This window comes from Plectropomus leopardus, chromosome 19, assembly GCF_026936395.1.
Source record: "Plectropomus leopardus strain MGB_pleo_1.0 chromosome 19, ASM2693639v1, whole genome shotgun sequence".
Taxonomy (NCBI): domain Eukaryota; kingdom Metazoa; phylum Chordata; class Actinopteri; order Perciformes; family Serranidae; genus Plectropomus; species Plectropomus leopardus.
Genome location: NC_142194.1, coordinates 13,834,548 through 13,857,035, shown reverse-complemented (window position 1 = coordinate 13,857,035; position 22,488 = coordinate 13,834,548). Strand labels below are relative to the sequence as shown.

At 39.1% G+C, this 22,488-nt stretch overlaps 2 protein-coding genes across 3 annotated transcripts in view; one reads left to right on the top strand and one right to left on the bottom strand.

Moving 5' to 3' along the window:
* Positions 1-443: 443 nt before the first annotated feature.
* becn1 (beclin 1, autophagy related) lies at positions 444-6,717 on the bottom strand. The gene is made up of 12 exons (XM_042508359.2): positions 6,559-6,717; positions 6,220-6,352; positions 6,016-6,080; positions 5,516-5,574; positions 4,846-4,936; positions 4,591-4,727; positions 4,295-4,489; positions 4,049-4,195; positions 3,736-3,885; positions 2,926-2,986; positions 2,684-2,826; positions 444-1,444 (listed from the first exon to the last, which is right to left on the bottom strand). The coding sequence occupies exons 2-12, from the start codon at positions 6,344-6,346 to the stop codon at positions 1,276-1,278; spliced, it is 1,344 nt and encodes a 447-aa protein (XP_042364293.1). The 5' UTR covers positions 6,347-6,352; positions 6,559-6,717; the 3' UTR covers positions 444-1,275.
* A 996-nt stretch (positions 6,718-7,713) lies between these two features.
* Positions 7,714-22,488, top strand: part of LOC121959191 (uncharacterized) — a 32,100-nt gene continuing 17,325 nt past the window's right edge. Inside the window, exons 1-14 of one of the 2 annotated variants that reach the window (XM_088070267.1) lie at positions 7,714-7,797; positions 8,740-8,827; positions 8,953-9,006; positions 9,110-9,190; positions 9,290-9,378; positions 9,466-9,502; positions 9,611-9,741; positions 9,899-12,574; positions 13,523-13,596; positions 14,547-14,682; positions 14,881-14,938; positions 19,451-19,554; positions 21,122-21,324; positions 21,409-21,496. In XM_088070267.1, coding sequence (XP_087926393.1) covers positions 8,754-8,827; positions 8,953-9,006; positions 9,110-9,190; positions 9,290-9,378; positions 9,466-9,502; positions 9,611-9,741; positions 9,899-12,574; positions 13,523-13,596; positions 14,547-14,682; positions 14,881-14,938; positions 19,451-19,554; positions 21,122-21,324; positions 21,409-21,496 — 3,805 coding nt within the window. In that variant the 5' untranslated portion in view covers positions 7,714-7,797; positions 8,740-8,753. Of the gene's footprint in view, positions 7,798-8,739; positions 8,828-8,952; positions 9,007-9,109; positions 9,191-9,289; positions 9,379-9,465; positions 9,503-9,610; positions 9,742-9,898; positions 12,575-13,522; positions 13,597-14,546; positions 14,683-14,880; positions 14,939-19,450; positions 19,555-21,118; positions 21,325-21,408; positions 21,497-22,488 lie in introns of both variants that reach the window. The other variant, XM_088070266.1, reaches the window with a different exon arrangement.

Genomic DNA, 22,488 nt, shown 5'->3' with positions numbered 1-22,488 from the left:
AATTTATCCACTTTTAAATTTATTTTTGTCAAAATGTCCAAATTTCCCGTTGGCAACATGTAGATTGACCTACATCACTCACAGTGACCATATTCCTACATAACTATACTTATATGTATGTATATGTAACTATGCTATACCTATACTTATCTGCAATGCTTAAATTACAAAAAAAGATTTGTCAAAAACAAAAGTCTTAAATTTGTTGAAATTGTATCTTGAAAAGGGCTCAAAAACATAGCTTTAGATATACTGTGAAGAGCTGGCCCTGCTCATTCATTTATAAAAACAGCTATAAAAACAGCTGCTAAGGGCCCCCTTCTCTTTTTTATAAATACAAACTAACAAAAACAAAAAAACGTAGCGTACGCAGAATGTCTCAATGTTTGCAATTACAGCAATGCACTTAGATCTAATTTGTAAGAAACTCTCCACACCAGACATTTTTTCACAGCATGAAATGTTTTATTAACTGATATCCCACTGTTAAAAGTATCCATTATATCTAAAGCAGTCAAATGAATGTGATGTGCAGAGTATGAACACAATGGAGCTATTATCAGTGTACCTCTAAATACAACAGTTTACTTGCAATGTACAAATGTAACTGGAAAACTGCATTAGAGTTTATGAAATACTGACTCTTGTTGAATACTAAACAGTGTTAATCTATTAAAAATCCTTGACCATAATTATCACATCACACTCTAACAGCTTATATAATTGGGACATTTTTTCTCGCTGTGGAGAAAGTTACACAGTGATTTCAAAGGTGTGCAGTGCAACAGGAGAGCAAGGATACCTTGAACTTGATAAAGTGGTTAGCAGTAAATTTGGTGATTTCTTTTAAATTACATTCTAGTCTGAGGAGGCGGGAGGTTGTCTTAATACAACGTCAGCTCTTCAGAAAAAAAAGCCAGATATTAATTAGCGAAGCAGACGATAAAAAGGAACAAAACGTCGCACATGTAGTTATCTCCTCCTGCTTGCTTTGAGGGACGTGTCTACAACCTGTGCCCGTCTTAAAAGCTTCCAGAGTGGGCCCTCACTTAACGACTCCACTTTTCAGCAAAATAGATCAAATTATCCCCTCTTTGTAACATGTAAAAACACAATTTGGACTGACAAGCTTGAACATTACTCTTTTGTGCTGGAGAGACTTGCAAAATGGTGCACACATAACCATTTCTTTTCCTTTGGCCAAGTAATAAGATTCACACGAAATCCATTCATTAGAGGGGCATGTGACTACGCAATATCACAAGGTATTGTCCTTTATCTGTTGTAGAACTGTGAGGTGACCCAGGCCAGTCCCCACTTCAGGTTGGTGAGCATAAACTTGAGCGCCTTGGTCCACTGCTCCTCAGAGTTGAATTGGGTTTTGATGGAGTAGGAGCCACCGCTGCCGCCCGTGTCCTCGATCTTTCCCTTCTCCACATCCATCCTGACACAGAAAACATCATGTAAGGTCTGGTGTATGTACTGGTGTCAATAGTATGACATGGCATCAACATAGAGAGCACTTTAGTGTACATGCCAAACAATTCTACACCAATACCTCTAACTGATCACACGTGGTGTAATGTAACTAAACATTTACACAACTGCTGTACTTGAATACAAATTTGAGGTACTTGTACTGAAGTTTTTCTTTTCATACCACTTTAATCTTCTATTTTACCACATTTGAGAGGGAAATATTGTATACTACTTCACTACATTGATCTGACAGCTTTAGTTATTTTACAAATTAAGACTTTTGAATACAAAACATACAAGGAGCTTATAAGATCTTATTTTTTGTTATAAATTAAACTACCCAACACTAATACAAGTGCATCTGAAATATTTAGTCGATTAATCAATAAGTAGACTGAGGGAAAGTTAACAATCATTTAGTCATTTTTATGCAAAAATAATTAATGATTCAGGGTTTAAAACATGTAATGATTTGTTGCTTTTTCTTCTATTTATTTGAATAATTTGAAATATTTTCAATAGTTTGTAGGTTCGTACTGTCGGCTGGACGAACCTTGTGAAGGTGCCACATTGGAGTCTGGGTAAATGTGATAGCATTTCTTTTTACCTTGTTTAATCATCATCAATATTTTAATGGAGAAAATAATTGGGATTCAAAAAGAAAACAGACCTATTCAAAATACTTGAAAGTTAAGTTTTCTTTTGATATTTTGAGTTCATTTTCTTGATGATTTTAACATACCTTTCTTGTAATGGAGTATTTTAGTAACTTTGCTTGAGCAAAATATCTGAAAAAGTTTTCCATTATTGGTAATAACCATGCCTGTTACAGAAATAATTTGGTGGTTTGATGTGGTTTTCTTTGGTGGACTAAGGAAGTTTTTCTGTTGGAGGTGACTGTGAACTTTATAAGGTTAGTTAGTACACAACTACGTGTTTGGATGATTGTTCTACTGGAGGCCGTGCTTTAAATATTGAAACAGTTATATAGCTAAAGCTTTCCCAAATGTCTCTTATTTGCCTCAACAGCATAATCAAAGCAGACAATTCTCCAGACCCTGTAGTATAAATGGAGGTAATGGTTTACAATTTGCTTTCACATTTCATGAATATTTACAGCTTCATCTTAAATGGATGCAGTGATGCCTTAGTTAATGAGCACAGAGACCAATGTGTACATTGTGCTGGTGTGCAAGTATCTGACCTGTATGGAAGACAGAAGCCAGTGTCTCCTTTTTCCACCTCCTCTTTGAACTGCTGGACACAGTCCAGAAAGGCCACCATGGCATGGTCGAATTTATTGTCCCAGAAGAACCTGAGGCCCCCTGAGCAGTACAGAGGAAGCTCCTGGACAGACACAGGCAGAGAGAAATGGCAGGATTGGAGCCTGGAGGAGTGTTTAAATAATGATGGGAGAGCTGGGCTTGTAAATTATGTATGTATTACCTTGGACTTGTCTGTTAGTGACTCTAAGTAGGAGTGGTTTCCATAAGGGACAAGGCGATACCTGAAAAGAGAAGTGTTGTTTGAGCTGACTTGCAGAATATTTTTAATAAATCTTGATAGAATGCTGCAGGGATGACGTTTTGTGTACGCTGACCCAGAAGTTAGTAAGCGTCTTCCTGGTTTCCTCTGCAGTAACTCAATGGGATTTTTCCATTGGATTATTGCAGAAAATACGCTCTGTTGCTAACAAACTTCTGTGATACTTACATGTTTACTACAGCAAGAAAATCTTTACAAATAAACACCACTTTTATCATTTTGGCATATTATAAGCATAAATGCAATCTGCAGAAGTAGAAAGCCTATGTATATATAATAAACAAACTACATTACGGTCGCATGTCTTCATTGCCTAAACCAAAATAAGGCTGTAACAGCAGTGTTTGTCATGACGGCATTCTGCAATATTTAGCCACATTTAGCTACTTATTGTAATAAAAACAATAACTTTGTCGTTGCTAGAAGCAGTGAGAAGCCTAGCTGCTGAACTATGTAGAAATTCGAGGCAAGAGTTGTTTGCAACGGCATTTTTGAAAGACATGTAAAAGCTTTAAAATTCAAGAGTGGATGTATTTTTATTGTAGAATAAAATGTAAAAAAGTCTCTTATACTTGTGTTAACCACAAACCTTATTTCAGGAATCCAACCAAAAGCCACTGACTTTGCTAAAATGCTAACTCATTTCGGGTCAATAGGACTCATTCCTGCAACACTCTACTGTGAGGTAAACTAAAAACAAACAGTGAGTACCTCTGGAAGCGCAGCCCCATTTTGTTGGCGAGGGCGTGCAGCAGCAGCACCGTCTGCCCCCAGGCTGCGTTGATCTCATTCCACTCCACCGGGACGCTGGGAAGTCGACCCAGACGGAAGTTGTTGATGGTACCGAACTGGCCGCTGTGCCTAGACAAGAAAAGATTCTCAGTCAATAGGAATTGATTTGTTTTGTGTGCTGGAGGCCTCTGTATAAAATTTGCTTAGTCATGGATAATTGGTCAACAGAAAAAAAAAAAAATTTATTCTTGGCATAGACAACCTTTATGTGTGTGTGTGTGTGTGTGTGTACCAGATGTGAAATGTGGCATTAAAGACATTGGTCTTTTTCAGGCGGTCGAGCTGAATCTGGCAGTAACGCATCTGGTTGTCAACGCTCTTCAGCTCGTCATCCAGCTCCAGCTGCTGTCGTTTAAACTCGCTGTACTCCTTCTGGTACCTTTTGGCACAAAACGGAGAAAAGAGACTGAGCTGTCAGCTGTTGTGTCATTTAGCACATAGCGCTGTCACCTGTTTTCACCATGCTTGTGTTACTCACTGTAGCTCCTCTGTGTCCAGCTGCTGAGAGTGGGTCCTGCTCTGAGTCAGGTCCTGAGCCACAGCTGCCCTCTGCTCCTCCACAGCCTCCAGCTCCTGGACCAGAGCCTCCTCCTCCTCCTTCAGCTGATGCAGCTCTGCGAGCAGAGTCTCCTCTTCCTCCACCTGCAGGTGTGACAGCAGCTCCAGACACTGCCTGAAAACACGTTCACATACAGGATGTTATTACACACACACATACTGCTCATAGGCAGACATTTGGAATCAGGGGTTTTTTAATGTTGTGCAGCAGCTCACTTGTAATTCTGGCATTCGTTCTCTGTGATGTTGAGCTGCGTGTCCAGGTGGTCCAGCAGGGTGTCAGTACATTCCTCACACAGCGGGTGGTCCACGTCTGTCTGGCCCGACATGATGTCAAACAAGTCACTGGTCACCTGGGTGGGACAGGATCAGAGACAATCTATTTATCTGCTATTCTTGCTAGATTAATATGATCGGAGTAAACTCACATAGCAGAATTTACATTTTCAGCTGTGTGAAAGTAGACGTTACCTTTAACCTACGACTAAGATTTTCCATGGTGCCACCATCCGATGCTTCTCCGATCAGCGTGAAGCTGTTGGCGCTCTCTGTGGACATCATCCTGCACGGCGAGATTAAACAGTTCAGTCAGTTTGTAGGTGATGCTGCATTTGCGCGGCCATTTATACCTTACATGACAAGAGAACATATGAACTGAGAGATAATGAGAGAATTTCTGACACCGCTTTTGCTTCCTGATGCTGATCCTAATTCCTGAACTTGCGAATCGGCTGTTATCAAGTACCAATGCAATACCACTGCGTTACAAAAAGTATATGCTACTAACCGTGTATAGATGTGAAATTATTGCTATCGCTGTTGTATGGTATCTCAGGTAAAGCCCTTTGTAAAACATGAAAAAATACATGCGGAGAATTAATGCCACAGAAATAGTCAGATTTCTGACATTTTTCTAATGGTTCACACAACACTATTCAGCAAAAATCAATTCTTCCCTGCTCTACAACAGCAGTAGCCAGTGGGTGGTCTGCACAACCTGCAGTGTAGACTGCAGCAGTCCAGCAGTTTAGGCAGTATTGGAGGCATTTCAGGTACAGGAATAACAGCAACTCAGAGATAATCAACAGATGTAAACTGTTATCAGAGTTTATTTCCTGCATCAAAGGACTTGAGTGCTCACCGTGCAGGAGGGATGTATTTCCTTGACACTCCATCTTGCTTGTTTTCTACAAAGTTCTCCTGCAAGGAAAATGTAATTCTGAGACTCCAACATTCAAAATATTTTCACACTGAATTCAAATAATAAATTTCTTTTGTCTTAAAAGTCTTGCAGATCAGATTTTTTTTTTAACAAAAACCAAAAAGTTAGTGATATTATCCCATTGTTCCAGTTTACCATATAAAAGGTGACGTACATACTAAAAATTTTATGCTGATTTACTGAACATAGAATTTTATTTACATATGATTTTGCTTACTATCTAAATTAACCATATTATCAGGTTATAACACTTAATTATACATACTTTTCACATATAGATTGTAGTTTCTATTGGAGGTGTCCTGATGTCTGTCATGTAATTATGCCAAGTCAGAAATAACAGTTTCCCTGACACATTTTTTTTTAAAATCTCATCAGTCAGGTATCTATGTATCTATGTATATATCTAATGTATCTACCTCTGGTGCTGTCTCCCCGTCAGTGCTGTCAGCCTGTTTACTGGGAGTCACGGTGACCAACGGAGCTGAGGAGGACAGGGGGACACATAATAACAATAATAATAATAATAATAATAATAATAATAGACACTTTTAACGCCAGTACACTGCATCAGTTTCGTACATTTCAAAGCACCTATGATTTATTGTTGTCGGTGTACATACCAATAAGTTCGTGGATTGTGACCCGGTCGAGCACATTGAAGGATGTGTCCAGTTTGAGCGGCTGACAGCACCGCTGACACACGAAGCTCACCTGCATGGTCGTGCTCGACGACTTGGAGCCCTCCATCGCTACCTGCAAGAGAACATATAAATAAATAAAATCGTTCTGGAAATAGCCAAAATGTTTCCAAAGTTTGGAGGTAATGGTTAAGCACCACAGCTTGCTAGCTAGGTAGCTGTTTGGCTAAACTGCAAGACAGCTGGCTAGCTGACATTAGCTTCGCAGCTAGTTTGTAACATTTATCAGTGGTGTAAGATACAAACAAAAGATGGACTCACTGTCGCTTGTCGAGAACGAAAACTATCGCATAATAATCCAAACTTGAGCGCGTCGAAAAATTATAAATCACTTCTAATATATTTAACGTGACTATTGCATTTTGCAGCTCGGGACTTCTCTTCCTACTTCCTTATTGTTGTTTACGGCGGACGTGACGTCAGATTAAAAGTGTGGAAAAAGTCACGAGGAAACACCACTTAAGAAAAACCGTCGTGTACACAGTTTATATTAATACACATATTAATGTTATCTTGCAGGTAGTTTAAAATTGAGGAAAATATATTCAGATATATTGATAACAGAAAGGTGGTGCTGTTAGATTTTTTGTTATGCTACTAATGAGTAAGAATACCATTTAAATTTAATTGTTCATTGTCCAGATAATTTCACACATTTTTTAACAGAATTTTTGTTTTAGGTGTTTATGAGGACAATTAAAGCTACACCAAAGTCACTGAATCCATCGAGTACTAAATCTTTTTTCCTGTGAAACATCATTTATTTTCTAATGGCTATTTATTAATATTTTCACTGATGCCTCTGAAAATGGAGACAACTGACTGACAAACCACAGCAGGACTGTGGTTTTTTCAGTCTTTAAAAAAATCTTGTCTCCACCCCCAACCCCCTTTGCTGATTTACTTCATTGTTTATCTCTATCTTCTTGAATAACCACTTAAACTTGTTACATTCACGAAAACAACAAGAAACAAAATACACCCCCTCCCAAAAACCCCCCAGAGAGAATGTATTAAAAAGACGCTGTTTTGTAGTATGATGCAAATATTTGTACATATATCCTATATATCTTATTTTATCATCTCTTCTATGTATATTTTGTTAGATACAGTAGTATAATGCACATGTTTTTATTTTAACATACTTGTTATTTTTCTTGTAACATCTCTATGCTTATAAATAAGAACAACTGTAACGTGCAATTTCCCTCAACGAAAATATAAAAGTTTTGTACAAAAAATAAAAAGGGTGTATTTTTCATACTTCAAACTTTTACATGTTCTTTGCCGTGGATCAATAAAGTATTTGTGACTCTGAAAGCGTAGTCGTCTGAGTGCAGACGCCACTGTGCAGTGTGTAGTTTACGCTCCGGTCCACTGGGGGCGCTGTTATTTGAGCAGCAAACCGCCGTTTAACAAAACCAGAAGAAGACGATAGTTGCGGGAAAACTGAAGCTGATGATTCCGGTCTTGCTGACTCCAAACTGTAAAAAAAACAAGGTACATGTAGAAATATTTATTATTTAACAATTAGCCAGTGACATTTCGAAAACTGACGTCCACTGTCTGAGTCGCATATTGGTCTGTCGAAGTGTTTTTGTCGATTGTCTTAATCTCAGAAGTCAGAAAGTCTGGAGTGCTAAATTGTGTAACGTTAACCCCCCAAAACAAATCATAGCAGTTAGCCACTTCAGTGTTTAGCTAACGTGAAGTGCTAATGTAATGTTTTTACACCGTGTATGAACACTGAACAGCTTTTATTTCGTTGCTGAATATTTCCACTGAGTGAATTTTGTTTATTTCCGTGGGAATATTGTGCTTCATCACGTTTGCGTTGTGTAACCTTATGCTGCTTTTCCACTCATTTGCCACAGCATTGTTCTCAGTAAACACAGCTAATGTTACAACATCATCCACAGATAATAAGATCCCTAATAGACGTTTTTATTGATAAATAATGTTATTGATATTATGAGACTCGTCGTTGTCGCAGGTCACTTGTTTCCCTGAACCTAGGACACATAATAAATACACAGCACAGCAAGAAGGATTTAATGAAGTTATTACTATTTGTGTTGTACGCCGCCCTACATACTTTAGTTGCCTTAGTAATTTTTTAGATAACTTATCATAGCTGGCCACCGGGATAACAATACAGTCTATATGTACAGTAAATATAACATGACCAAAGTTCACATAATTGTCTGAACTCCACTGCTGCTGGGATCAGTTTGTTTTACTCAGACAAAGCTAGACTGAGCAGTCCACAGTTGGACATTTAAGTGTCATGCTTTAGATTATTATAATTTTAACAAAAACAACCTTTAAGTTCAGGTCTGTAAACCCTGGTAACCCACTCCGGATGCCAGTCACATTGGAGTTAGCCCTGAGAGCAATGAGTCATTCGAAGCCTCTGAGTGCGCTCTGTTTTTTCATTTCTAGCGTTAAAAAACACCATGGAAACCCCAACAGCCAGTGATGTCAAAAAGGGGATTTCACTCCTTTGGGAGACTCTGCAGTGTCCAATATGGTGAGTGTCCTGCTGACCAAAAAGTCAAACAAGCAAGTTGTACTGGATTTTTTAAAAGATAATTAAAAGATTGAGTTTCCCATTTTGCACTTTCATATTCTTTACTGACTTTTTTTCACCTATAGCTTGGAGTTAATGACTGCACCCGTATCTACTAAGTGTGACCATCAGTTTTGCAAGTAAGTAACATTTGATTATATTTTATTTTTTATAAAGAAGCTGATATTATCATATTTTTTACTTGGACTCACAAATATTATATCTCTTTTTATTTCTCAACAGATTTTGTATGATGAAACTTTTGGACAACACGAAACAAAACAAGGCTAGCTGCCCAGTGTGTAAAACCAAGATAACCAAAAGGTTAGACAGAAGCCAATAAGATGACAGTGTGTAACATTCATTACTTTTAACTAACTACTCATTGTTACAACATGTGTGGATTTTTATTTACTTGTACAGGAGCCTGCAGGAGAGTCCTGGTTTTCAGAGGCTTGTAGCAGGATTGCAGGACATGATACAGGCATATGAACATGACACCGGCACAAACTGTAAGACCACATGACAGAATTCTTAACATGACTTTGTAAAATGAACCTGTGTTATATTATCTAATAATATTTCTTTTATTTTTTCAGACTTCACTGGAATGTCCCATCAAAAAGAAGAATCAGGGTAATAGTTTTGAACATTTAATTTGTCTGTCATTTGAAATAAATAAAAGCTAATATATTTACAATACAAGCTCAGCTTGTATTCTCACTCGTGTTTTCCTCCACCCAGAGTCACAGATGCTGAAGCTTCTAAGCGTTGTCATAATATGACACTTGGAGATACACCTGGCACAGACCATGACAATGTGGAAAATGTCGACATCGATGATCTTCCAAGGTCTCACTCCTCGACTATAGCAGGTAAAATCTGGAGGGCTTGTATGGTGGTGCACCTCAAATTTATTGGCACATTTGCTATTATTTTAAAGATAGTTGAATAATTTATAATTTCAAAAGTGTGTTGCCTTCCTAAATGTTAATAATTTTTCATTTTCTCATTCCTTATTTATTTTTTTAGCCCAGAATGGATTTGCAAGATTGATGGGACTTGAAGACACAAATCCTTTGGCAACAGAAAATGAAGGCCTGGACAGTGGCCTCGGGGAAGCCCCACCAACTTCTGACAAGAAAATGCACAGTTCTGCAGATAATATGGAACCAGTCGAAACAGAGATGTTCGAAGCTGTGGACAACATGACATGGACACATAAAACAAAAGATGAAATGGGACTCCTCAAATTGGACAAAGTCTCCCTCCATCTGTCATTAATTCCAGACAAGACTGAGCATCAGCCTGTAAGAAAGTCCTCAAGGAAGAAGCGAAAAAATGATTCTGAGCCCGAGATTCTCGGGGAGAAACAAAAGAAAAGTTTACAGAAAGTTGCTGAGTGGCTCATGAAGGTTCCACCTGAGGGAAGTCTTGAAGTAGAGCAACCCAACGAAGACGCTGATGACTCTGACAGCAGCTCTTCGACCTCAACAATAGATATCAAGCAACACAACACTGACATGAATCTGTCGAGAGTGGATCGTGCAAAAGCCCTTGAAGATCAGGTATTTGGGGCCGTCTACAGACGAGAACGAAAAGGGACCAGGGCTTTTTCTCCTCCACTTAATGTTTTTGTCGGGCCATCAGCAACTAAAGAAACACAAGCGGTCTCCACCAGAAAAAAGAAGGACACTTGTACTCGTGCTGATGTTATCCAGAATACAAGCTCTGCAGATAAAAGTGAAAGTGATGTTGAGGCAGAGCAACAAATAATAGAAGAAGTAAATGAAACCAGCAGTGAATTTTTTAAAGAAGCAGAACAAATAGAGGAAAATGATAGAGAGAAACATGGGGAAGAGTTGAACAAATTGCCAGAAAGTGACAAAAATAATGGCAAAGGTGAGGATCCCTCTCCTGTGCATGTTATCGAGCAACAGCAACCAGACAGAAATGCAAAGAAAATAATGAGAAACAGTCTGCAGCAGGTTGACAGTGATTTGCAAGAGCAAGCTAAAACAACCACAGAAACTACTGAGCAAAAGAAAACAGACAAGAGGAGAGGTAAAAACACAAAGTTAGAAAAAGGCAAGCCTGCCAGAGTGCCAAAACCCCTTGTTCTGGTTGGAGTTCAGAACGGAAAAACAAGTCCTAAGACTAGACCAAGGTCTGAAGAAGTTCAAGTTCATATTGAGAACTACCCCAGCAGCGAGGACCAAGAGATCCCCGTCACAAGGAGAACAAGGAGAAGTCGAAGGCTTCAACTCTTCACTGAGGAAGTCCAGGGAGGTCCCAAAAAGGCAAACTTGAAGGCCAATACTTCTGAAAAGCAATCAGAGGAAGCTAAATGTGGAACATTAGATCATATGGCATCACCTAAGAATGGAAACATAACAAAGGAGGCTGAAAGAAACGGATGTGTTTATGATCAAGACTTGGGTGGAATAGAAAATATTGAGTCTGGCGTAAGAGCATCTTTTTTGAAACCAACAGAAAAAAATGTAGAGTCGATTGCTGAAGTGCCAAATGCTGAAATTTTATCTGAAGTTGGCGCTGCTTGTTATGTCCCCCTCGTCCCTAGCTCTACAAGTCCAACTGAAGCGATGGTGGTTGGTCCAACACCTGAAGGCGACAACCCAACAAATCGGGTCTCAAACAGTACTCAGTTGGAAACCTTCCCTCAGGAGACAAAGTGTGCTGAAACAGAAAATGAGGAGGATAAGAACGACAGTGAAATGGACACTGAGCATCTGCTCAGGAGCTTCAAAGCCACAAAAAGGAAATCTTTCCATCTTGGTGGTCCAAATGTGAAAAGGAGCCGCAGTTTGGACCAAGAGAACGCGCAGGGTGCAGAAGCAGAAAATGTTGAATCTGCAAAAAATCAGATGAATACGAAAGCATCTGAAGTCAGCAACCAAGACTCATCAAAAGACGATGAAAACTCATCTTGCAGTGACTTGATCTCCCCCTCCACATCACCCGCTCTGACAGGAAAACCAGTTGCTGAGAAACACGATCAAGTAGTAGAAGCCTCGGTCCCTGACAACAGTGCTAACTGCGCCTCCCGGAATAGTGTCCGCAGCACCCTCACTCCTAATGTAGTGACAAAGCGTGACATAGAAAGTCCTCATCTCTCTGTTGTGCCTCAAGTAGTAGATTCTGGGCTCTGCTTCGTAGCCGTTGAGCACGAGGAGCTAAATGAACCCTCAAAGTGTTCTCAGATCACACAGAGTCCACTCAGTTGTACTGCAAGGGATGCTGGCAAAGAGACGGAGATTAGAGATAGTGGAAAACATTTAGTCAACACCTCTAAAAATGTTTTAAACACAGAGTCTTTAACTCCTGATGGCCTTGAAGCACCAGTTCTACAAACTGTCCACGAAATAAAGTCGTACGGTAGTGATAGCGAAGAGCTCAGCGCCCAATCCCCCATCAAGAGCATGCCCAGAAAGAGGACAAGGAGGATCGAGTCTTCATCCGAGTCAGACTGCAGTGAAGATGGATTGCCGCCTTTGACAGAAATTTTCGGAATATCAGCTCCTCCCGCTGCCGTGACAAAGGATCAAGGAGACCGCAGTGAAGCTAATAGATGTGAGGGTGATACTGCGGCTGGAGAAGAACAGTTGAGCCGTCCACCTCCGTGCCCCAGTCCAGACTGTGTTAACTCCAGCCAAGCGTCTGTGGACTTGTTTGGCACGCCAGAGGAATGTAAGTTGATTCTCAGTAACCAAAATAATTTGTAGTTTTTAGGTTTGCAGCCTGCTGAGATAAAGAAAAACATGAAGTCTTCTCCTCTGTTAGTAACAGGATGCCTACGTGCACTGGTGTAGCTGAAGGTATACACAACTATATCAAACCTCTTTTTCTGACATGAAAAAAAAGACATGTATCATTCAAACTGCTTCAATTTTGTATATTTTGTGCAATGAAGTTATTTTTATGTTGTTTGACATCACTAAAAGGGTTTCTGCAGATACTTAACAAGTCATAAAGGCATTGAATTAATTTAAAAGTAGGGCCTTAACTAGTATTAAAATGTCTTTAATTAATCTTATGTAGCTGTACTTTCAAACATTTTGGTGGCACCTCAGCACGTTGAACTGCCAGCTCAGCTTGACCTCACCACAGACTGTACGGGCAGTAGCTGCTGTGGCAGTGGGCCAATCACATGTCACATTAAATCGCTTGCAGTGGTTGGCTGCGTGCAAAACCGTACAAATAGTATATTTATACTTTTTCAGGCTAGGTACAAAAGGGATCAAATGCAGGTATTGTTTGACTGGAGAAGTTTTGGCACTACTTGGTACTGAGTTATTTTGTTGAAACCTTAAAAAATATTGAGAACTGATACCCAGCCCTAACTAAAACAGCACAATTCAGTGTTTTCACATTCAAGCCCTGTAAGCTTCTGTAAAGCCTGCTAGTTCCCATTATAAATATTTTCAGCGTTGTAATAGTAATTAACCTTGATTCATGTCCTGGATACTCCTTGAAAAGTTCTTAAATTTGATGTTTAAGAGGGTGCGGAAACCTTGTTCTGCCACAGCTTGCTCTGTTGTTTCCCACCCACACATAAAAATTTGTGTGATGTCGGAGGGAAAATACTTTTTCTCAAACGTTCTAACACAACGCAATTTGATTATTTCTTCTTTGCAGGCGAAGTCCCAGTAAATGACATGCATGTTTCCATGGAATCATCACAATTTTCAAGCGAAGTCCTTGTCACACAGGTAAATATGATTATACTCTCAACTACTTTTTTTCTATTTATAGTATCCTGCTGTATAAATACACTCTGTGAAAGCATCAAATGTAGTGTATGAACAGCCAATGATTTTGCATTACTACTAACAGAGTTTTTAACTGTCTAGCTTGTGCAGAATTACCTGGTGGCATTGTGATCCCAGTGATGCACCGTCACGTTATGCCCCATAGAGGGCAGCTCCTACACTTTCCCCAAACCAAACTGTCAGCTCCTGGATGACAGACTACCTCTCTCAGTAAAAAATGTCCCCCTCAGCAGCTTTCTAAATTGCATTTCATTTACGTTAGAGGAAATGCCGCCTAGGAGATGATTCTTGTTTTCTACCTCATCCATCTTCCAGCGCTCTCACTTTAATCTGTCGACTGTCTTTGACTTGGAGTTTTAAGTTTCACACCCTGGGGTTTAGAAAGGGCCCAGGATTACACACACATCTGAGCCTCCACAGAGGTTTGGTGTTATTGTGCTGCGTGTTTGTGTGCCTGTAGACATAATCAATGCACGTGTGCGCTCAGCTTTAAGGATGAAGTTTAAAGTATTAGTATTATGCATTTTTCAACAATAGACTCTGTTTCTCCAAACCAGCACCAGTTGAAAAAGCTGTTGTCACTTCCTCTCTCTTTTGCTCTTTGATCACCCTAAGTTTTATATAATCACTGTCTCTCTCTCTCTCTTTACTCTGCCATATATTCTCTACACTTAGTGCTAAAAAAGCATCCATTCCTTTCCAACAGTGACTAACAGCCTGAGTGTTGGTGTCGTCCTCACTGATTGACAGTTGTTATTGTTTTTCATATGTCAAAGCAAGACACCAAATGTGCAGCCAGCATGTGTCCCTTCCTTTTCCTCTTATCCCCTTCCCTGTGTGTTATTTAAGCGTGTGAATCATTTGTAATTATAAGATGTTGCTTCTTTTAGCAAAAGATTGAAATGCAGAAGGAGCTGGTGAGGTTGGAGAAGTTGATGGCTCTGGTGTCGGAGGTGCTGCAGGAGAAAGAAGGAAGTCCTGCAAAAGAAGTTCCCTCAAAACCAGACCAGAGCAGCAAAACTACAGGTGAGCCGATTAGAAATGAAAAGTAGTTACTTTAGAGCTGGCATGATTAGTTGATTAACTGATTAAAACTTTAAAAGTTCATAAATGCAAAGTAGGAACATGCATATCTGTTAGCACAAAGTAAAGTCTTTCTTTTTAGTTAGTTTAGTATTGGGTTTGTGGAAGTGTTGAGAGCTTCTGATTGTTTTGTGTCCCCAGGCTCAGACATACAGAGACCCCTCCCATGTGAGCAGGACACAGGCCACGGTGCAGACCAGTAAGTAAAACATAGTAGACTAGACTTTTACTACTGGTGCGTAGAAATTCATTTCTTCTCAGATATTTTTACCCTTTTTGTCCTGAAATTATTTCTCCAATCTAACAGGTAAGATTAAAAGTATATATATAGTAGAAGAAAATAAATAAAACAACCACCAAGTAAATTTTTTTGTATATTTATATATATATCAAGAGAACATTTTTAGCAACAAAAATATGCAAAGCACAGTATAGTACATGTCTGTGATTTAGTCAATGCTTAAATTTTGATATGGGGAAACTAAATTGTCCAACTGAAATGACAGGCATCATGTATAAAAAGGGTTAAAGCAAGGGTGTTTTTACATTCAAAGTTTCTAATGAGGCTTTCAAATAAAGCTTCCACTGTCTACCGTCATAGTTTTTTAAGTCATGCCTTTAAAAAAAAACAAGCCCCCAAAAAAATCCTCTATCTGAATAAAGTGATTCAGAGGCAGAAATTAGTTTTTCTTTATTTATTAAATCAACTTTCTTCAATGAATATAATTTATTTCACTATAATAGTGTTAGAGCCAAAGGGGAAGCTTTTGCTATTGTGGTTATATAAATGTAATTTATGGTGCTGTTAGATTACTGTTAGACAGCTCTGTTATTACAGCTGCCTGCCTCACTTTGTGTGCGGCAAGCGGAGGAGCAAACAGTTTTTTGACCTCACCGTGAAGATGCTTTTGAAAAAGCACCAGCCAACGTGGACTGAAGCACAATATTCCATTAAGAAAAAGTTTTTAGTTTTTTTTCTCCCCTCATGTCATTCTGTGTCCCTTCTCTCTCCTGACGGGTTTGTGGATCCGTGAATGCAGCACAGGTAGAACTCTTCATGAGTTGTTTTTTTCCTCAGCAGTAGTTTGTGGAAATTGAGACAAAGGGCTGATAATTGATCAGTCGATCTGATCACAGCTGATCAAATCAAATCAGTGGATGAGAGGAGGACTTGCTGCATAGAAACTTTTAGACTCAGCAGGATGAATGACTAAGTTTTACTTCGACTGTCCTTGAAGTTCTGCTGCTCCATCTGTTGCCCAAAGTACGCTCTGCGTTTTGACAGTGTGATGTGCTCCTAATAAACTGTACAGCTCCAAAACTTGAAACTCAGTATGGGGCAGCAGATGTTTTGATTGTGGTGTGGGAATGTGTGGGAAAGCCTGATAGTATTCTACATTTCTCTTGCTTTCATTTATTTGTGACGGGCCACTACAATTAAAACATCTGCTGCCACAAATAGATTTTTGGAGCTGGACTATTCACATCGGGCACATTGAAAGTGGCTGGCGTTCTGCTGCCCCACCATATATTTTCATCCTGTGGTAAACACTGACTAATAATGTTAGTGTTGCTTAGTTTTTATCTGCCACTGTGCAGAAATACAAAGTTGTAACAGAATGAATAGAAATGCAAAACAAAAAAGTAACCAAATAAAAGCTGCACAGCATTCAAATATTGATTCAGAATTTGAATGTTATGAATGAAGCTTTTAATTATTCGGCCAAGTGTATGACCACAGTCAAACTATGAGTAAACGCTGCCTTATCTGTCGTCTAACATGACAACATGAAAGCGTGCCTCCCAGCACTAAGTCATTGTTTGCAGTATGAACGATCAGAGGAGCTGATAACATCGCAGCTTAATGATTCTCAGGACAGTTTGGAGCCGGTTCTACAGGGTGACTCTCTTCTTTCCTACAAGTTTGCAAGTCTCTATGCATTTGTCTGATTATGTTGTTATTGAAAATGATCAGGAGGTTTGTCACTATTTGTGACCTTTATGGTCCTACCATTGGCATTATATATATACAATTTGTGTTAACTGTCAGTGCCTATGAAGTACATATAGGTTAAAATCATAATTTGGCATTCTGGGAAATCTGCTTCTCCCCTTCCTGCCAGAGATTTAGATTAGAAGATCAATAACGCTCATATCTGGTCATTAAATATGAAGCTTCAGTGATCGGCCGGTTTGTTTTTGGTCAATTGGCCAGTTAAACAATCAGCTCTGACAATCCTTAATGTCAAACCTGACCGCAGTAACAAATCTAATGAAATAATATCTGCCTCAGTGGGTTGTATTTCTCTCCTCTGAGGATTGTGTACATTCTTAATACATTTCAAATTGAGCCATATTTCAATACAGCCGTATTAAGCAGAACAATAACTGGAGCAAGTGGCATGTAATTGGTCTCTTTCAGTCTGTAACTGAGGATGAAAGTTAGCGAGTGTTTGTGTGTTGCTACTAGTCTCGTTCTCAGAGGGTGATGCATCTCAAGAGGACAGGCGGATAATCTCACTAATGAACCCAGAATCTGCTTATGCTGCGGAGAATAAAAAAGTCATTACTGACTGCATCTTATATGTCATTTAGAGCACTTAGAGGAAAACTTGTGTTGCCACAGTAATTTATCTCTCCTGCTTGACTGCCCCCCCTCGAAAACCTCTCGCCTCGCAGGCTTCTAAGTGCTGTCCTCGAGGCGAGGGAGAGATGGAAAAAGACAGCTGATGAAAACAAGGAGGGCTTTAGCTGTACAAGTTCTAAATTAAAAAGCAAATGCTCCATGAGTGCACTGGTGAAATCGGAAAGAATGGTCGCCACTGGAGTATATGACAAGTTTTCAATGAGCCATTATCACTTCAGTGCAGGTAATTTAAACACAGGCACGCTGCCAGGCATCAGTATTCCCGTGAAAAAAGAAACCCAAAAGAAAACAAAGGAAAGAAACTTCCAAAACTTTCTATGTTTGAGTTATAAAACAGCTTGTAATATGTTGATAACAAAGGACATGAGTAACTGGATATGGAGTTTCTGCCAATAGCAAGGCCTGATCCCACATTTACATCTTCCTGCCTTATACAACCTCACAGTGGAGTGTAAGGACAATGTTGTGTTTTTATTGTTTGGTTCTTCTCCAGCATTTTTGATATGAAAAGAAACAATGACTGAGTTTAAATTGCTGCTGTTCAGCTTCAGGGGCTCATAATCCTCTCCTCTAAGAGCAATGCAGCACAATAATGACCCTAAACAGACAGAAAAGACAATGCAGGTTTTATAACGTGTTTCACTCACTGAGACTGAAACGAGCAACAGGTGGATGTGGCTGCAGTCAGATCCTCACAGGAGAAGATTACACGTATCTGCTAATGTTTGTGGATCGATGACTTTAGACAATCATTGACTGCAAAGGATTTAGACATAATATTGACGTTCGATAATACCATGGCCTGCCACTATCTCTTCCCTATAATTAGGAGACAATTTCTGTTTATAAAATGTGGATGCAAACACCTTCAAATTAAAGCTGAGATAGTTTTATCCATATAGTCATCGTTTTATTTCATATATCAGAGCCCGAAATACGTTTTAATCAGTGGACATGCGCCGGTACATGTAACTTTTAAAATGGCATGCACCAATTTTTCAGCGTGTTATAAAATAACAAAATAACTGATTTCAAGTTTTATTTGATCATAGGAACATTTTTAGCAGAAATTCATTGCACTTCTCAGCAAAATCTGTTATGACTTTTAAAAAGATTATCATAAGAGAACTTTATTCTTGTCATCACTTATTTGATAAGACCTATTGTGTAATAAAGCATTGCTTTAATGTGAGTCTTTCTTTGTCCTTTTTGCTGCTCCAAGTATCTTTACTGTAGCAGCACAAAAAGATGTGCATTAAAAAAACAAGCCATGCCTGGCTTTACTGCGTTTTTGACACTATTGTGTCTGTCTTGTCAGTGTCCTCTTTTCGAGCTACAGCATTATGAGTTATGCATATTTTTTTCACTTCATGGAAAAATATATGTGTGGCATGAGAGCGTGTGAGAGTAGTCAATTCGCGTCAGTTTCATAGTCAGTGCATGAATGGAAGGAAATGGAAATGGAAGCCCTCCACAACATTTTCTGTACCAAGTTATGTGCACTGCTGGTGAAGAGCTCAGAATTATGTGCACATCTCAAATTTTACATGCACAAATGTGTGTGCAGGTGTTTTTTAGAGCCTTGGATATTAAAAAGAGTGTCACTGTTTTAATTTTATTTCTGAATGCACGGTATCCTGAGAGAAAGTACACACAAATTAGTAAAGCCAATCCAGTTAAGATATGTTTGACAGCGGAGCACTGCAAAAAGAATTTACCTATACACTGAACTTTCTTGGGTTTTGTAGTGTTTTTCTGTGTGATATCCATTAAAAGAGTCCAGTCTGCGGTTGCATGTTATTGTTAGAATATTTAGGCAGGATTTGCTCTGACATCTTTCGTCCTCAGCATTAACAAAATACTAAAGTTCAAATGCAGTTTTCAGAAATCTAGCTGAAAACTGCAGCTTAATAGTACTAAATAGAAAAATGCCTTTATATGCCACAATACTGACCTTGCAGATCACTGGAGTACATTCCTGTTGTAGCATTGACAATTTAACCTACCATCTACATGATGTTGCCTTATTTCCTTCTTAAGTTAATGTACACGTCTCCTCTGCAGGAAAGCTGTTCCAGAAGCAGAGCGAGAGCCCAACACAACATCATCCGATGGCAACAGGGTCACACAGCCCAGTGTGTCAAAGCATGGCAGCTGTGCAGAGATGGGTAAGACTACTACTGTAGTACTGGAAAGTACATCTTATTCAAATATATAATCAATGCATTTCAGTCTCCCAGAAGCATATAAGTAGTAAGACACATTTTAGATATTGTCTATAGTGTTAGTTTTTTTCAAAATGTGATGATTCCACTTGGATTCTCTGAGTACAGATATAAGAGGTTTATATGACCTCTGCCGCTTGAAGAGAGTAGCTATTTGTTGCTTCTATGAATGTTTTTAGTATGCCAGCGATGTTTGGTTTGACTGAGTTGAGCAGCGTTTAAGTGGTTTGCCTGGTGCGTGGTAACCTGACTGTGTGGTTAATGAAGGTTAAGCTCCGTGTAACAAACTGTGTTTGTGTGGGAAAAAAAACAGACATTGGAGGACTGCTGTCTGCTGCTTCACCTCACGTCACCTGTGTCTCACCCAAAAAGGTGCACTTGAACATAGGGGTCCACCAGTACTGATTATTAGGAGTTAATGATACCAATAATCAGTATTTGGAACCGATATGCATTTACAGTAAAATTGAAAATCCATTTGTCAATATGTAGAATTTGGAATATAACAAACTCCAACACAAAACTTTGTTTAAATGCTTTTAGCAAATGTTTAATCACAACTGAAACTTTCAACGTCATATACAGCAAGTTCCCAACAACTTTTTTTTTATAAAGTCAAGTAAAAAATTAATAAATGAAAATAGTTCCCTGATGTTTTACAAAGTAAAAGTTCCTCCCATGCTGATGCTTTCTTTGCACTTTTTAATAAATTCATTTTACAGGTGATCATTAAAAAAAATGCTGATACAAATAATTGGCAAAATGTCAGATATCGGCCCCCGATGTCATCCAGGCCGATAACCTGTCGCTCCCTGCTTGAACACACCGTACAGACTACAGCCAGTGGCCAAATAACACACACACTGCATATGCATGAGGAGAAATAACTCTCCATATCAGCATGGGACAGAAATCTGTATTCATCATTCAAAGAAGAGAAACAGGAGGACTGACAGGACGGATTCGGAGCACTATTTAGACAGTTAGCACATTAGCAACACAACCTGATGTTGAAAGACCAAAGAATATTTACCATATGCTAACGTACAATGAAACAAACAATTATGAACCATTTCTGCTTAAGAGCTAAATAGCCAAAAAATAATTTTACCTTTTCTGACAAGGTTGAATTGATATCATGCCCTCTTGTCTAGTTGTTTGTTTGCTTTCATCATTTAAATTTCTTTTCTTGTGAACTGAGCTGAACTGCCAGTCAGTGTGATTTCATTCACTGACGGGCTTCACTGTCTCTGACGCCGATTCAACATGCTGAATCGGCCAAAAGAAAGTGCCAAGTGATTAGTGCCAACAGCGTGGGACACTCCACAAAAACTAGAGCGACAGACGCTCAACAACAGCCCAACATTGACCGATGGCAGGCTGTCAGCTCAGTGCGTCAGGGCGCCAAAGATACCCAATTTATGAGAAATGGGTCTGATCAGATTAAGTTCAGTCTAACTGTTGCTGACTCTTTCTTTCTATTTGTTTTCTCTGCCTCTCTCTTCAGCAGTGCAGCACTCCTCACACACAGGGCCGAGTGTTAAAGGCTCGGGAACCTCAAAGATGCCCTGTTCAAGTTCAGCAGCTAAAACATTAAAGAGCAATGACTCACCATCAAATGGACAAGAAGACAAAGAAAATAACACTCCTCCGAAAGATAGAAGTGAAACTAAGATGGTGCTTGTGTCATCTGGATTAAACCCCAATGAACAGGTGCCCACTCACACATTCAATCAATACATGTGTTTATTCAGCCATATGAGGATACATTAACCAATCAGATGTGGTTTCCTGTAGATAATGGTGAAAAAGTTTGCTAAGCGAGTTGGTGCCCGTGTGGTTTCCAGGGTAACGCCCGAGGTGACCCATATCATCATGCACACAGGTGAGTATGCAAGCAGTGTGAATGTATGAAAACTCTTTATTCAGTTAAGACTATAACTATCATAGGTTTTGAATTGATCCACTGGACTTGATTCACAGTTGAGCAGTTAAAGCGGCTATTCAAAACCACACTTCAAATCTTCCTCTGTCCTGTTTTTCAATGTTTTCTTGAGCAGAAACATTTGCATTTCCAGAAGTACATTTTCTCCTTACATGTAGTTACAGCTTGTTTTGTGCGTCTTTTAAAGCGCTCCTTGGAGATAAGCTCTCTGTTTCTCTCTCGCCCACACACTCTCTCCTCCATTCATCCGCTTGTTGCTAATTACCCTCTCTGATAGATTATTTTTAATTTCAGAGCTCGCTGTCTCCAAAGCACCATATTAACTGTCACTGTTTAAGAAGCCTTTTTTTTTTAATGGCAGCTGTTTCCCGGGTAACCAAAAAATGGGAACACTGGGATGCTTGATCTTTGTGGTTAAAGGTTGGGAAGGAGCAGGAGGGGTCCCTCTCTAACCATTAGCATAAAATAATAACCATTTGAAATGAAGTTATGTTAAAGGCGCATCAATAGCGGGCAGTTAAGTTCCTGTCTGGAATACAAATCAGTGGATAATCACTATATTTCTTGAAGGAGGGATAACTTCTGACCTGCTGATCAACCGTGATTTAAAAGCTATTCTAAGTTTTCGGCTGTGTTCATTCCTAAAGTGATGGCGCAGTTTAAAAGAGCTCATAGTTCTTTACAATACATTAACACTAGGATTTACCTAAGTGATTAAAATTTAAGCAGCATAAAGGATAACACAGTAAAAAAGTAATTTCTGGGAAGAGTGGGCAATAGTCAGAGCCATATATTGTGCTTTATTTTGCGTCAAATTAAAGCTTTCATCGTCTCTAACAGCATGCACGTATTTTTTTCACACATTATCTGTGTGTATCTGCATGCTATAAAGTGTGTTAATTGTGAAAAAACAGACTATTTCCTTTTTAAAA